This window comes from Pungitius pungitius, chromosome 20 (assembly GCF_949316345.1).
Source record: "Pungitius pungitius chromosome 20, fPunPun2.1, whole genome shotgun sequence".
Classification (NCBI taxonomy): domain Eukaryota; kingdom Metazoa; phylum Chordata; class Actinopteri; order Perciformes; family Gasterosteidae; genus Pungitius; species Pungitius pungitius.
In genome coordinates, this window is record NC_084919.1 from 2284213 (window position 1) to 2299597 (window position 15385).

Genomic DNA, 15385 nt, shown 5'->3' on the forward strand with positions numbered 1-15385 from the left:
TAGAGGAGGGAAGAAGAAAAGCACACACACACACACACACACACACACACGCACACAGGAGGTGATTTTTTGAATGAAGGGCAGAAGGAATGCGACGGAGCAGAACGCAGAGAGGCCGGTTCCCGCGTGATGGAATCTGCTCCTCCTCCTCCACCTCCTCAGCGACGCACCGACCGAACGAGGAGGCCTCCGTCCCGTTTCCACGGAGATTCCACTGAACAAACAGCTTTCACCTTTCCCCAGTGACCCCTTTTTTTAATATTCTTGTATTCATAATCAAATGAGCTGCTGGATTTACTGTCACTGCGTTACGTTCATGCAAAACACGCCCCGCGGATCGGCCACATGCTGCAGGAAGGAGGTACGCCCCCGCCGGGCCACGGATGTGGTTTTTCAGTGTTTGCTTGACTGACACAAGACGACACGTCATGGGGCCAACCTCCCCAAGACGGGGGGGGTGTGGGGGGGGGGGGGGGAGGGAATGGCCGCCTGTCAACCCGCGTTACTGTCGACGTGCTGGCATTCTGCAAATGGCGTGGTTGTCCGACCTCTGTGTGCCCTCCGTCTGTGGCTTCATGTGTCACTGCGTCCCGGTGGGGTTAATGAAGTGCCCCCCCCCCCCAACACCCCATCAAAGAGGATGACGCATGGCCTCTGGCAGGGAGGCGTTCCATGCTCTTAAGCTAACGATGCTCTTCACCTCCATCAGGTTGTGATTTCCCTTCTTAAACATTAGAACCTTTATTGAGAGAGACTATTACAGGGGGGGGGGGAGGGGGTGACATCTTTAACCCAGTTTAAATGATTAATTATTCAAGGCTAACCCGGCTGCCATGTGTCCTTAAACTCACACCTCATGGAGGGACAGTTCCAGGGTTTTTGACAGTTCCGGCACACACACACACACATACACACACACACACACACACACACTCACACCCCTACACACACGTACACACATGCGCACACACACACACACACACACACAGCTCCAAATGTGTGCACACGGGCTGCTGATGCGTAACCTGGCGGCGGACTGGTGAAGCGCTGACCTTTCGCTCCCGGGGGCCTCGAGGGCACTCCTCCTCCTCCTCCTCCTCCTCCTCATCGGCATCGGCTGGCACTCGAGGTGAACTACGACCACGGGAGGGTGGGGGGGGGGGGGGGGGATAATGAAAAAGGAGTGGAGACAAAGAGCCTCGCAGGATGAGGAATCAAAGGCCCCCTCCTCCCCGGTGGCGCCTCCCATCTCCTCCTGTTCTCACTGCGCCTCCTCTCATCTCGCTGCACCCCGAGCTTCAAGCTGCACCGTGTCCCCCTGTAAGCGGGAATGTTCCTCACTGCGCCCCCCCCCCCCCCCACCAGCGCTGTGACGTGTGCGGTTGGGTCCCTCAGAACTAAAGCTTCTTCTTTGTTGGCATGTTTCTGCGGAGCCGAATCTTTTTTCATCTGCAGATTCAAAGCAGCGGCTGTTGTTGTGCGGCACACTGAGCTGAACACACTGTGACACAACACAACAGCAACAAAGAAGCACAACTACTAAGATAAGAGTACAAACTCAGAAGATATCAAACAAACAGGGATTGAGACTGATAAGAGTTTTTAAGAGGCAGCATGACAGAAACGATATGTAAAGACAACCTGGCCATCTGAAGGAGGCTGAAAACATACAAAGAGGATCAAAGACGTATATGGGACAAACATTCGAGACGGTGTTAAAGCAAACTGTTCTGAGGTCTGCTTTGCGTGTCCATAGCGGGGACATTTCACCACAGAGTACATATTTTTCTTTCCACTGTGGTCCCTACGTGAAACTGCTCACTTTAAGGGTCCTTCGGGGATCATATTGAGTGGCCAGGATTTCTCATTACACCGGAAGGACGGCAGACATCTTTACGGGCGATTTATCCAGACCCCCCTCCCCCCACGAAAGCCATGGACGATGGTGTTCTCTAAATGTGTGGGTTAAACTGTCCCTTTTGAAAGTGCACGTAGCATCGTTTGCAAGGCAAATGTATTCACACAGGGGCCATGTGTGCGTTGACCCGGACTGCAGCTCGGGGGGGGGTTGGCGGGGGTGTTGAAGAGGGTGAGGTCTGCATCGCATACGATGGAGAAGGGTCTTTCTTCTAATGCAAGCAGCCACACCTCAGCCAACAACCGTTTTCCACCCACACGTCTGGGTAGGAAACGAGAAAAAAGACACGTCTGGTCAGTATTTGTGTGGCAGAATGAGCACGTAAATCCCCCCCCGCCCCCCCCCCCCCCATCACACCCCAGTTTGGTATCCCATTCCTTCCGTTCCGTCGGGTTTAACGAGGCGAGCCAGCAGCAGCGGAGCGGCCCCCTCGTAACCTGCTCCACGGTGCCCCCCCCCACCCCCCTCCACCTATGAATACCGATGTAAAGAAGTTTAGAACTTCAAAGCCCTCCCACTCATGAGGGGTCATGCGTATCTGTACCTGCGGCTCTGTGACCAAAGGGATTCACGCAACTTCTATATGAATCACACAAAATTTCAAACGTGTGTCCCAGGAGGTCTCAGACCCAGATGTCTTGAAAGGTATGACGCGATATGCAGCAAAGGGGTCAGCTGGAGTGCACGCCCCCCCACCCCACCCCGCGAGATGGCAAACCGGGAGGCCTTTTTACACCACGCTTCGGAGAGTGTGACATTGATTTTAACACCGGCGAGACCTTCATTGAGCAAAAGGCGCCCCTTAACTTATTAAAGCAGCTCTTCCTTGACACCTAAATCAATTTTTCATCTTTTTGCCCCAAACGGTTTGTAATAATTGGAGAATAAATATCTCGTCTTCATCATCAGTTCCCGTCGGTCCCCCCCCCCCCCCGACGTCACGCGTGCAGCCGGTCGGGACCGCCATCAATCATTCATACTGACATTCCCTTTGATGCAGTGGGGGCTGGTGGATTTATTTATTTATTTGCTAGTGCCATCCAATCCGTCCGGCCACGAGCCCACTTCCGCTCTTCTCCTCTCGTGGCCTTGCTCCTCAGGCCCCCCCCCCCGCACCCCCCCTCTCACGTTGCAGGAGACGGCATCGAATCGGCACCCAGAGCGAGTGTCGTGCACCTCGCCGCCCTGTTGTCAGGAGGCTTTTCTATTCTCTTTTCTCCTGCTCTGAGGGACGGCGGCAGGTGGATCCCCCCCCCCCCCCCCCCCCACCCCTCAAAAAACGAGCGCTCTGGGCTTCAGTTGATGGGCCTCGAGCAGCTCCAACCGCACGTGAAATAACATCTGAAGACACTGGGAGCCTGTCCCCCTGCGACGGCAGCATAGCGGCGTGTTGTGATGGAGGCCCCCCCCCTCCCCCCTCCCCTTTGGATTGTCAGAGGGGAGTTCAGCGGGGTGATATAACGGGGCGCCGCTAAACCGCGCGGATTTTGATTGGGGGGGGGGCGTGAGGGACGTGTAGAGGACATTTATCAGCGCGGACACAGGACACAAAGCTCTTTGTGTGATTGGTTGAATTAGCGGGAGCTCATTTGCTTTCACTGCAGAATCCTTCACTGGGCTTTTTGTTGTTGTGTTAATTAAGCCGGTAGAAAAGCGTTTTTTTTTTTTTTTTTTGTGTGCTGCTCGGAAAAGAGATCATTGTAATTCCTCTCCCGCGCCTCCGAGGCTAGTTGTTGTTTTTTTTTCTTCTTTCTTCGATTTGGGCCAAACGTGTATTTGCTTTCGATTTGTTTGGTTTGGTTTCCCTTTGCTGAGCACTCATTATTTCACAGTTTTTTCTTATTCAACCTGCTGGATTTGGGGGTTTTTTTGTCCCTGGTAACAGAGCTGTATTAAACATGAAAAGTGAGAGCCTGCGGTGAAGATTATTTCATTTAAAGAATTAACAGCATTTCTTATTGCATTTAATCAAAAACCTCCTCCAACTAAAACAGCCTCCTGGTGGACTCGCTGCCCATTGGCCGCTCTCCCTTGTGCCACTTCACGCACTTACACTGTGAACTCCATCACATTTGGAGCATGAGCCCGAGGACGAGCTTGGAGCGTCGCGTTTGAAAAGCATGAAGCTCTCAGGGCTTTGGAGAGCGTGGTCACCTGTAGCAAATAAATCAGACACTCAGGGGTCCCTCGAGGAGGCAGAAAGATGGTGTCGGTGACCTTCGGTTCTCTCGGTGTCGTCTGTGTTCAGGAGGCCAAGCTGCGCGAGCTGCTGGACGTCAGCACGCTGGCGGGGAAGATGGAGAACAGGATGCTGACGGTGGTGAGCGGCCCCGACATGGTCAACATCACCTACCTGAACTTCATGGCCTTCCAGGAGGAGACGGCGAAGGTAAACGACAACCAAACAAGGCATGGGGAGGGGGGGGGGGGGTTCTAGAGGCACATGGTGGCTTGGCTTGATTTTACATCAAAGCAAACCAGCACTAGAATCCACGGGAGCGGGCTGACGAGTTCATTCATTCCCAACAGTGACAGCAGACCACCACATTCCAACCTCTCAGCACTCTGGTTTGCAATTAGCAGTGTGTGTGTGTGTGTGTGTGTGTGTGTGTGTGTGTGTGTGTGTGTGTTTTCTTACTGCAGGAATGGGCGGAGGAGCTGTTCAACCTGGCATCCAACCTCCTGGTACAGAACATGTCCCGAGAGGACTGCCTGGAGAAAGCGTACGTTCAGCTGCACGCCCCCCCTCCCCCCCCCTCCCCCCCCCACATGCACACCAGCCATGCAAATCCACCCCAGAAGAATATGAAAACAAACGCGTGTCACATCGCACGAGGAGTGTGCACGACACAGGCGGGAAAACAGCAGGGAGAAGCTAATGAGGCGTCATGTTTAAAAGAGACAAACAATGCAGCACTTCATTCTGCAGTAACACAAACGCACCTTCAGGTGGACTGAGATGAACACACACACACACACACACACACACACATAGCAGGTTGCTTTTCACAGCTCCCACGAGGCAGCCCGTGGGTTTGAGTCTACAGAGGTCGTTCCACCTCACATCGACGGGGAGAAGCAGACGGGGAGGACGAGCGAGGAGGGAATATTTAGCACGCGGCGTGTACGAGACGACGCGATTAACCGATCGAGTTCGCTGACCTGAAACGGCGTCAAAATGTCAAAGAGACTCCTTCTCTTCAGGCCCCGGAGCACCTCATCCCTGCCTCTTTGTCGGATGTCATCAATCGAAGCCCTCAACAACAAAAATAAAAAAATGAACCCGCGGCGCCCCGGCTGTCTGGATGTTTACCAGCAAACAGAAGCTATTAACTCGCGCCCCCCACCCCCCCCCCCCCCCCCCCCCCCATCCCCGAGGAGTCTAATTGACTTATGAGACAATAAAAGTTATCATCGACCACAAAGCACACGGAGGGATCTGGAGGATTGAGCAGTCGCGCCGGCTGCAGACAGCGAGATCGATGACTCCTCACACGCCCCCAACCACGCCATCACCTGGCTGGTGTCTGCGGCGGGGGTGACCTGTGACCTGTGACCTCGTAGCACCACTTCACCTGTCTCTGCTTTGACCCTCTCCTTAGACCGGGACAGGAGGGAGAGAAAGTGATCTGTTTTCCCTCATGAATAATGCGACGGCCCCAGGAAGAAAAAAAATCCTTTGTTCTTTCCGTACCTTTAGATGTCATCGATTCGGCTTCAGCGACGTCCGCTGGCGTCAAACCGGCCTTTTCTCTGGACCCAGTTCCGCCCCCCCCTCCCCGCCCCCCATTAACCACCACAGTCATGTGTGACTTTGCTCCTGGCAGCCGGCCTGCCCCTACGAAGTGGACGCTGTAATTGATATTAATTATTAGCCAGGAGCCACTTAAAACCCGGCCTGTAACGACGGGCTCCCGTTGCAGCCGAGCTATTTATAGCGCAGGCGGCTCTGAGACCCTGATCCAAACAGATCATGTAAACACAGCGGTTTAGTCACGTGTCCGTCCCCCCCCCCCCCCTCTCCGAGCACACACACACACAAACAGAGGAAGCAAATGTGATACGCAAAATACATTACTCCACGCAGACAAAAGTGTTGATTCTGTGTCTGCTTGTGCCCTCGACGCAGATACACCCGTCTGAAGCTGCAGCTCAACCCCGAGGGGCGAATCCCCGTCAAGAAGTGAGTACCTCTGACTCATCCCGGCTCCCCTCCGCCGCCTTTGAACACTGCGGCACTGCCGGCGCCTTCGCTCGCCGCCGTGCACACGCTTCAGCGGACACACGCTTCAGCTCCGTGCACACGTGTGCGCTTTTCCGTTGGAATCTGTTACCTCTGCAGTAGAAATCTGCTCCGTTTTTTTCTTCATTTAAAGAGTCCATGTGCATGTGCCTGTGTGTGTGTGTGTGTGTGTGTGTGTGTGTCGAGTTGAGCTTTTCAGGGCGAAGCAGCAGCCCCCCCCCCTCGGCGTTGACCTCGCTCAGAGAGTCAGCGCAGAGCGGCGGGGACGCGCTCCTTGGGTTTTTTGTTTTTTTTTAAAGGAAACTAACGTCCCAGATGAGAGGACATGTCGGCTTGACTCATGTCGGCGTGACTCTAGGAGGACCCGCGCATGCAATTAAAACAGGAAACAGACCCCAGTCCTCGCCAGCGAATCCCACTTGACGTCCAGTGGACCAACGGAACCAAGTTGACAGATGACGTCCAGAGGAGCCGCGCGGCGTCTCCAGAGCTAAACAGAGACGTGAAAAACACAGCGCGCGACCACACACACACACACACACGTCTGTGTTTGTGGACACGTCTCACGCGTGGGTGTGTTACGTTTACTTAGCAACTGGAGAGATGTGAGGAGGAAGAAATGCGCTAAGGATGATGATGATGAGGAGGAGGATGGTAATGATAATAATGATAATAAAACTGAAACAACAGGGTGAACAAAACAGAACATTATGAATAAAGCATTCATTTCAGAGCTGTTGTAGTAAACTGAATTAGTTTTGTGTTTCCCCACAATTTCTCTGTTTTAACTTTCTGCATATATTGGTTTCACGCTTCATCATTATGTCATTTTCAAGTGTGCTGAGGTGTTTTTCCCCCCTAATTGGTTTCAGTGTTCTTTGCCACTGCGTTTTTACAGAGTCCATTAAACGTTGTTGTTGTTTTTTTTTTGTGTCCCCGCAGCATCTTCAGGATGTTCTCGGCAGACAGGAAGCGAGTGGAGACGGCCCTGGAAAACTGCAACCTCCCTTCTGTCAGAGTAAGACCCCAAAACACCCCCCCCCCCCCCCCTCGTGTCCCTGAGCCGGCAACCTGGCTGTCCCCTCCGTCCCCTCCCTCCCTCCAGTCGGGGCATTTCAGCTCCTTCAGTCCTTTCCTTTTTCCCCTGGATGTGCTCAGAACCGATTGCACTCCGGTCGTGGTGGAGCAGAAAAACCCGGTGGGAGCGTTAGAAATGACAAAAGCAGTTTTTTTTTTTAATCTTCAACTTCTCGCAGATGTCACGTAGGGGGGGGGGGGACGCGCAGGGGTCCAAACCCAGCCAACCAGCTCTGTGTTTCCTCCTCAGATGCTGTCTGGTGCACGCTGGCACATGTGCACGTACAGCGTAGTCGTAATGAATGGCTCAAACAGAATGAACACACACACACACACACACACACTAGAAGTAGAAAGACACACACACAGCAGGAGAGTAAGCCATACATACAGTAATTAGCACAGGGACAGAGTTGCCACATGACACTCTGGTGGTGTTCCAACGTGCGAGTTAATTACAGCTAAACGGTGGTGTTGTTAATCCCTCAAACACACACACTCTCACACACACACACACACACACAGGGAAACGCGCATTGACAGGGGGGGCTCGCAGGCCCCTGAGCTCTCCCGACCTCCACCCTGAAGGTTAGAGTCCCAGAGGGCACTAGTGGATCAACCCTGAATTTACAATTGCTTCAGGTCCGCCGAGGACGGTGTCCGCCCCCCCGTGGTGTGTAAGTGCAGTGTGTGTTTGTGTGTAGGCCGTGTGTGACCATGTCTCGCTGTTGTCTGCTGCAGAACGACTCCATCCCCCTGGAGGACTTCACTCCGGAGGTCTACAACTCATTCCTGGGCCACATCTGTCCCCGGTCGGAGCTGGACCACATCTTCGCCGATGTGTAAGGACCACGTCCCCCCCCCCCCCCCCCGTCTCCCTCTACCATTGTCTCCTTTTTCTGAGTTCTGTTTTTGTCCACCCCCCCTACTCTCCTCAGCGGGGCCAAGAGCCGCCCGTTCCTCAGCGTGGAGCAGATGACGGAGTTCATCAACAACAAGCAGCGAGACCCCCGCCTCAACGAGATACTCTACCCGCCTCTGAAACCGGAACAGGTCCAGGTGCTGGTGGACAAATACGAAGCCAACGCTTCGCTGGCGCAGAAAGGTCAGCGGCTCAAATGTCCCCCCCCCCCCTCAAAACAAAACAAAAAAAAGACGACAGCCAGCGAGCAGCAGCACAGCGGACTGCTCTTATGCATGAAGGGATGTCACCGTTAACACCTAATAACAATAAAAACCACAGATGTGACCCAGATATATATATATATATATATATATATATATGACCCCCATGCTCCGACTCCCTGGCCGCCAGCGAATTTGGCCGGGGCGTTGCCACAGCAACGCTGCCTGGTGTCCAAGGCCTGCCGAAAAGAGAGGGGGGACATAGCAGGGTGCCAAGGAACGGAATGTTAGAAGCCTGTAAACAACACACACAGACACACACACACACACACACAGAGAGTTTGTGAGAAGAAGTGAAACCCGAAGAGACGCTGGTTCACATTCGAGTGTGTGAACACTTCTTTCTGCCTCCCTGTTGTCCTCAGTTAGAAGGTCGTACGCGCTTGTTCCTAGCTAGCTAGTTAGCTTAGCTCAGCTTCCAGGCCCTGGGGGCAGTTGTAGTTTTGTCTATTTGAAGTGCGTTTCGCGCGGGTGGCGTCCGCAGGAAGTGACTTCTGTTCAGGGGTTAAAACAGACGACGCTCCCTGGGGCTGCGGGACGTCCAGATTACCAGGAGGTGGGCTGCGTGAGGTCATCTCCAGAGGAGAGATGAGATCAGTGATGACATTGACCTCTGGTGTGTCGATCAATGCTACGTGTGAGTGAAGCGGCATCGACGCGTCAAGCGTTCGTACCTTCGGTTGGTCTCAGCTGCATCTGTGCAGGAGGCTTCTCACTGTGCCGCTGTGCTGGGATTAATTTAAAAAAATAATATTTGGAAAGCAAACAAATAACCAGGAAGCTTTTATTAAATGGAGGTTCTGCTTTTCAAATTAAAAAATGCTAATGGCTGGAGCCATAAGAGGCTGTTTATCTAAAGACCCGTTCAGTGGATCGTTATTACGCCAGTCGCGTTTGCACATTTTATTACTGATTACACAGAGACTAAATTGACCTGAACCGACCGTGTGTTAACGGCCCTCCAGAACCCACGTTATTTTAATCCATTTCTTTTTTTTATTTTAAGTGGCTCCATTTGCCGCTGTGCCCTGCGATCACGGCGGCGCGCTCGTCTCTGCGGAAGCGTGACCTTCTCCGTTCAAACCGACTCAGAACTCGAGTGTTTGCCCGGCCCGAGGAAATGCCGCCATCTGCTCTGAGAGAGGCGCCGCCCAGAGCTCTGCACGCCGCCTCCCCCCAAAAAGGACGCTCAAGGACACTCACGGACACTGGTGCATATAGAAAAAGGGGGGGCCGTGTGCACGCCGAGAAACCTGTGACAACCCGCAGGTTCTCACCCAATCGCACCTCTAACCCCCCCCCCCCGGCGGTAATAAGGCCCGTCTCCCCTGATTGGCCGACGTGTACATGGGTGTGAGGCGTGAGCGTCGCAGAGGTCGAAAGGGAGGTCACGGCAGAGACGAGGCGCGAGGGCGCGACCGGGTCCGGCGTTAATTAGTCCAGCAAACCCACGGAGGGCGCCCCCCCTCTCCCCCCCGCCCCCTGCAATAATTAGCATAAAATGGCCGCAAGGGCCTGCTGCGCCCGTCAAGTGCGCATCACTTACGCCTTCAAAGTAATGTTTTGGACAAGACCGAAGACCGGAGCTGTTCTTCTGCCGCTTATGACTTATTTATTCGGCGTTAGGGGCCTTTCTGGAGCGGGCCCCGGAGGATCAGCATAGAGGCAGGCGCTTGACCTCAGTGACCCTGACATTAAAGACAGGAAGAATAACAGCAGGAGCAGTTGAGCTCTGTCAGGTCCCTGAGCTGCGTGACTGCATCAGGGACAGAAAGCCAGCGGAGCCTGAATTTAAGGAGATGCGGTTTGTAGCGTCGACCCACCTGTGAAGATGTTTGAACGCATTCATCCACCTACACTTTCGTATTTCAAATGAAAAGCTAATAACTGAGAGTGTAGAGCGTGTGGAGGACTGAGAGCACAGTAAGATGTAAGAAACTGAAACACTGAGGTAACGGCTTTAAGGATCAACCACAAAGAACCGGGGTTCCTGCTAAATGAAACCACTAATGTAAATCTCAACATGAATTAATGATGATGAACGTTGTAGTTTAACCTTGAAAAGCTTTTATGTGAATATACTTGTGGAATGTGGTTGCAGTGGAATGTGTACACACAAAATACTCCTAATTATAATATACTTATTTTATTTCAGACATTGCAAAGGGAAAATTGGGTCAAAATGGGTTTTTTTGTGCTTTGTGCGCGCAGGTCAGATGTCGCTGGAAGGCTTCGCCAGGTACCTGAACGGGGAGGAGAACAGCATCATGCCCCCCGAGAAGCTGGACCAGAGCGAAGACATGACCCTCCCCCTCTCCAACTACTTCATCAACTCCTCACACAACACATACCTCACAGGTGCACACACACACACACACACACCGATCAATGGTCGCAACTCGTGCATCGTTTATTCTAGAAATCTGGGTTTTGTCGCACGAGTGAACAAACGCGATTTCATCGCTCGCAGGTCCCTCACTAAAACGCCCCCGTGCATATAACCCCCCCCCCCTCCCATTCCCCCCTTGTGTTGCCTTCCCAGAGGTTGTCCAATCAAGTCATGCCGTGATGCTGGATTCATTGGTATTCATGAGTTAAGTATTTCTTTTGACTCGGTAGTCACAGTAACTGGCTCCTGGCAGTGCACAAGCATCGCAGGCTTTATGCAGGGGCCATTTTTTCCTCAATGGGTATTAGAATTCATCTATTCAAATCTATTCGAAGGGGAACGGGAGAGCATTGAACCTTTCAAGTGGATTAAATTTCCACAGCGGGGGGGTAAAAATGGAATTTTGTAATAGGACACGGTGAAGAAATGAGAAAAACAAACAAACAGGTGCTCGATTCTCTCCCTCACAGGCGCAGTTCTTTTGATTATATATTGTGACAGCGACATCGAGCTATTGCTATCACTGGAATGCGTCTCCGCCCCCCCCCCCCCCCCCCGCGGCGTCCACAATGACACGGACTCTCTCAAAGCCGGACGAGGGAAAAGAACAGAAGGAGTGAGAAATCATTTAGAAAAAAAAAGGTCCCGGCCCCACGTAGCGGGAACGGCGTGGCGGGAACGGCGTGGCGGGAACGCGAGCCGATAATTGCTCGGCTAATGGCAGCTCACATAACAGCTGCACTGCCACTACGGCACGCTGGCAGGTGATGCGTCTTAACGCTGTGTGTGTGTGTGTGTGTGTGTGTGCACGTGTGTGTGTGTGTGTGTGTGTGTGCACGTGTGTGTTCTCGCTTCGCAGCCGGGCAGCTCGCGGGGAACTCCTCGGTGGAGATGTACAAGCAGGTCCTCCTCTCCGGGTGCCGCTGCATCGAGCTGGACTGCTGGAAGGGCCGCACCACAGAAGAAGAGCCGGTCATCACTCACGGCTTCACCATGACGACGGAAATCTCCTTCAAGGTAGCCCAAGGAGAGCGGAGCGATTTGCGTGTTTTAGTGTCTCTTTCGCCTGGGATGGAGGGGGGGGAGGGGACCTTCTTGGAAGGATGATGTCATCCATATTTCGTACACATGATCCACTTACTGCATCTGATACTGTTTGATATTTTTAGATATTTTACAATTAAAATCTTTATTTCCAGTCACATGCAAATGCTTTTCTTTATGCTGTAGACGGTTCATTTGAGGTATTTAAATCCTAATCCTTTTTTTTTGTATAGGCACCGTAACAGCGAGTTTAATACCACAGAGTTTAATACCACAGAGTTTAATACCACAGAGTTTAATACCACTACACTCCTGCAAAGACTTTGCGATGGTGATGAGAACAAAAGAAGGACAAACAAACACTTTTTTGATATAAAATAACCAGCCCTTAATAATTGCAACAGGAATGTGATTTCATGCTGCGGGGCGTGTAGCAGCGGAGTAAATCATCCGTCATCTGCAGCTCTTCATCAGCTCAGCGAGGCCTTTCCTTCTTGTTCTGTCAATCCTCGTTAAAGCTGCAAAATGGCTCTTTATTCCTTCGCCATGCGCTCTGCTCCGCGTGCCGCTGCTCTTCCCTCGCAGTCTCAGTCCGCACTCGGTCTATGATGAGCACGCAACAGCTAGATGTTTAAAGAGAATTTTTCCAAAGAATTAAAACAGCATGAAAAACTTGATACAGCTCATCTAAGCAGAGGAAACTGTGCAGAGGCTGTTAGCTCTTAGGCTAACGTAGCGCTGGGTTACACCAAAGGAAGTGTAAGAAATACGAAAAAAAACAACCTCAAAAATGCACTTTAGTTTCAATTTAAAAGAACTAAGCGTTTAAATGTAAAGACAGGCAACAAGCAGACAGATTCTGAGGCAAAGCGGAGCTGGACTCAAAAAGTGGGTCATGTTCTCAGCAGATGGCAAATCCTAAAACCTGTTAACTGCCGCCAGGCGCTTAATCGAAGTCTCAGGAGCAGGGAGAACAAAAGAGAAGCGACGCATCCGTGAAGGAGGCGGGGGCGGATTGACGGACGGACAAGTGTGGTTCTGATGAGAGCTCAGTGGAATCACCCCCCCCCCCCCCCCCGAGAGGGAGATGCAAAGCGGGTCTGGAGACACCGAGGAGGCACGAGAGCCACAAGACGGAGAAGGAAGGCCTCGGCTCGACCACGGCGTTGTTAATGGACGAACGTCATGTGACGCGTTGCATCTTAAATCTTTCGCTCTCTTCTTTAGAATGCGGACGCCAGCGGGTTTGGGGGGGGGCGAGTAGCTTGGCTTTGCCACGCAAACTGTCGGAATGTGCTTATCCACCCGCGACGCTTTATCGCTGGGGGGGGGTGTCCTCTCTGTCCCCGCAGGAGGTGATCGAGGCGATAGCGGAGTGCGCCTTCAAGACCTCGCCCTTCCCCATCATCCTTTCCTTCGAGAACCACGTGGACTCGTAAGTCGCCCTCATGATCAGCCATGTTCTCGTCTCGAATGTCTTTTGGGGGTGGGGGGGGAAAAGCTATTATTAGCGTTCTCGGCCTGTTTTGTTATTGCTTAGGCAAACGGTGATGGTGTGTGTGTGTGTGTGTGTGTTTGATCCCGTCTGACTCTCAGGCCAAAGCAGCAGGCGAAGATGGCAGAGTACTGCCGCTCGATATTCGGAGACGCGCTGCTGACGGACCCTCTGGAGAAATATCCTGTGAGTCCACGAAGACGCATTCACACTCTCTCTCTCGCTCTGTCTCTCTCGCCCCGGATGCGTGCGTCGTGCCCCCCGCAGCGAGGGCCCCCCACACCGGATATTGTCACACGGACGAATGCACCGCCGTGTCCTCGGGGCGCCCTTCTCCCCTTATCAGGCACACAGACGCACACACACAGACGCACACACACAGACGCACACACACACAGACACACGCACACAGACACACAGACGCACACAGACGCACACACACACAGACGCACAGACACACAGACGCACACGCACACAGACGCACACACACACAGACGTACACAGACGCACGCAGACGCACACACACACAGACGCGCACACACACAGACGCACACAGACGCACACACACACAGACGCACAGACACACAGACGCACACGCACACAGACGCACACACACACAGACGTACACAGACGCACGCAGACGCACACACACACAGACGCGCACACACACAGACACACACGCACACAGACGCACACGCACACAGACGCACACGCACACAGACGCACACACACACAGACACACACGCAGACGCACACACACAGACGCACACAGACACACACGCGTGGCCGTCCAGGCGCCGCGGGAGCCAACTTTGAAAGCGTTTCGCGGTGCGGCTTTTCTTGGCGGCCTATCTGTCTCTCCTCTGTTGCCATGGCTACCGGTCGAAAAGCTTGCTTCGGCTCTTTGTGGCCAAACTCTTTTCTCTTTTATTTATTTTTTTTTCCCCCTCCTCATTTCGTGGGTAACCACGGAGGCCCCCGAACGCGAGACACTCCCATACTCGCGATAAAACACATGGACGACCCCTCGACACACACGTGCCCCCCCCCCCCCCCCCCTCCCCCAGCACGTTATTCAGCGAGGATGCCTGCTCCCCTGCGGAGCGGCTTAAGCTCCTGACTGGATTTGACATTGAGGTATTATCCGTGGAAAGAGGGACAGAGATATGAAGAGACTCAGAGACAGACACAGAGAGAGAGAGAGGGATCCGATTTCTACCGCTGAGCGTGTAATGACTGGGAGAGGCGAGTGCAATGACGCCCCCCCCCCCCCCCCATCCGGCACGGCGCGCAGGATGTATCAGGTCCGCGGGTCGGACGGCGTGCGATACGGCTCGATTGGTTTTGGGGCTTAGCCGCAGGTGAGAATAAAGAGGATTACGGTTTTCTGAGAGGTTCACGCTCCCCTCGCTCGTCTGCACCCGCCACAAAGCCCCCACTCGTGGTGAACGGGGGGGCGGGGGGGGGGCTTTTGTTTGTGTTTCAATCAGCAGTCTGCTCCATCCCAGCCAGAAATGAAGCTGACATTACTTCAAAATTGGATTGGACGGTGAACACATTCGTCATCCCAAAAAACGGATTCATTACAACGGCGGAAAGAGATCGGAAGTACGTTTAGAAATAAAGATATTTTTCTTGCAGTTTGATCGGTCTTCTTGTTGAGGCTTTGGTTTTAAGCTGCGGACGTACCAGAACTGGCAAGACAAGATGTCCTCTCACTCCGAAAAAGGAGGGGAAACGTGGGCAGGAGGGGAAGCATGAGAACAACATGGTCCCTTTAATCAAAGGAGGCTGCACTACTCACACACACACACACACACACACAGCACTATTAGCAAGAAGAGTAACAGGTTTAATATTCACGTTGTCCACTTGTTAATTGGCAGCTTAACAAAAAAACTGCAAAAACGGAAGTTGAATATTTATTTGAGGAAATGCGTCTTATATTTTGACCACATTCTCTCCAGTCGGGCCAATTTTAACTCCTGTTTCCGGGATAATTAAAGTGCTGAACTCATCAACTCGGAAAAAAAT

The 15385-nt window shown here is 52.8% G+C and overlaps 1 protein-coding gene across 1 annotated transcript in view; it reads left to right on the top strand.

Moving 5' to 3' along the window:
* The window catches only part of plcb1l (phospholipase C beta 1-like), a 39371-nt gene that overhangs the window by 8265 nt on the left and 15721 nt on the right, over positions 1-15385 (top strand). The window contains exons 3-12 of the mRNA XM_062559770.1: positions 4091-4307; positions 4562-4641; positions 6048-6101; positions 7104-7179; positions 7980-8080; positions 8177-8343; positions 10635-10781; positions 11672-11829; positions 13209-13291; positions 13453-13537. Of these exons, the coding sequence (XP_062415754.1) occupies positions 4091-4307; positions 4562-4641; positions 6048-6101; positions 7104-7179; positions 7980-8080; positions 8177-8343; positions 10635-10781; positions 11672-11829; positions 13209-13291; positions 13453-13537 (1168 nt within the window). The remainder of the gene's footprint in view (positions 1-4090; positions 4308-4561; positions 4642-6047; positions 6102-7103; positions 7180-7979; positions 8081-8176; positions 8344-10634; positions 10782-11671; positions 11830-13208; positions 13292-13452; positions 13538-15385) is intronic.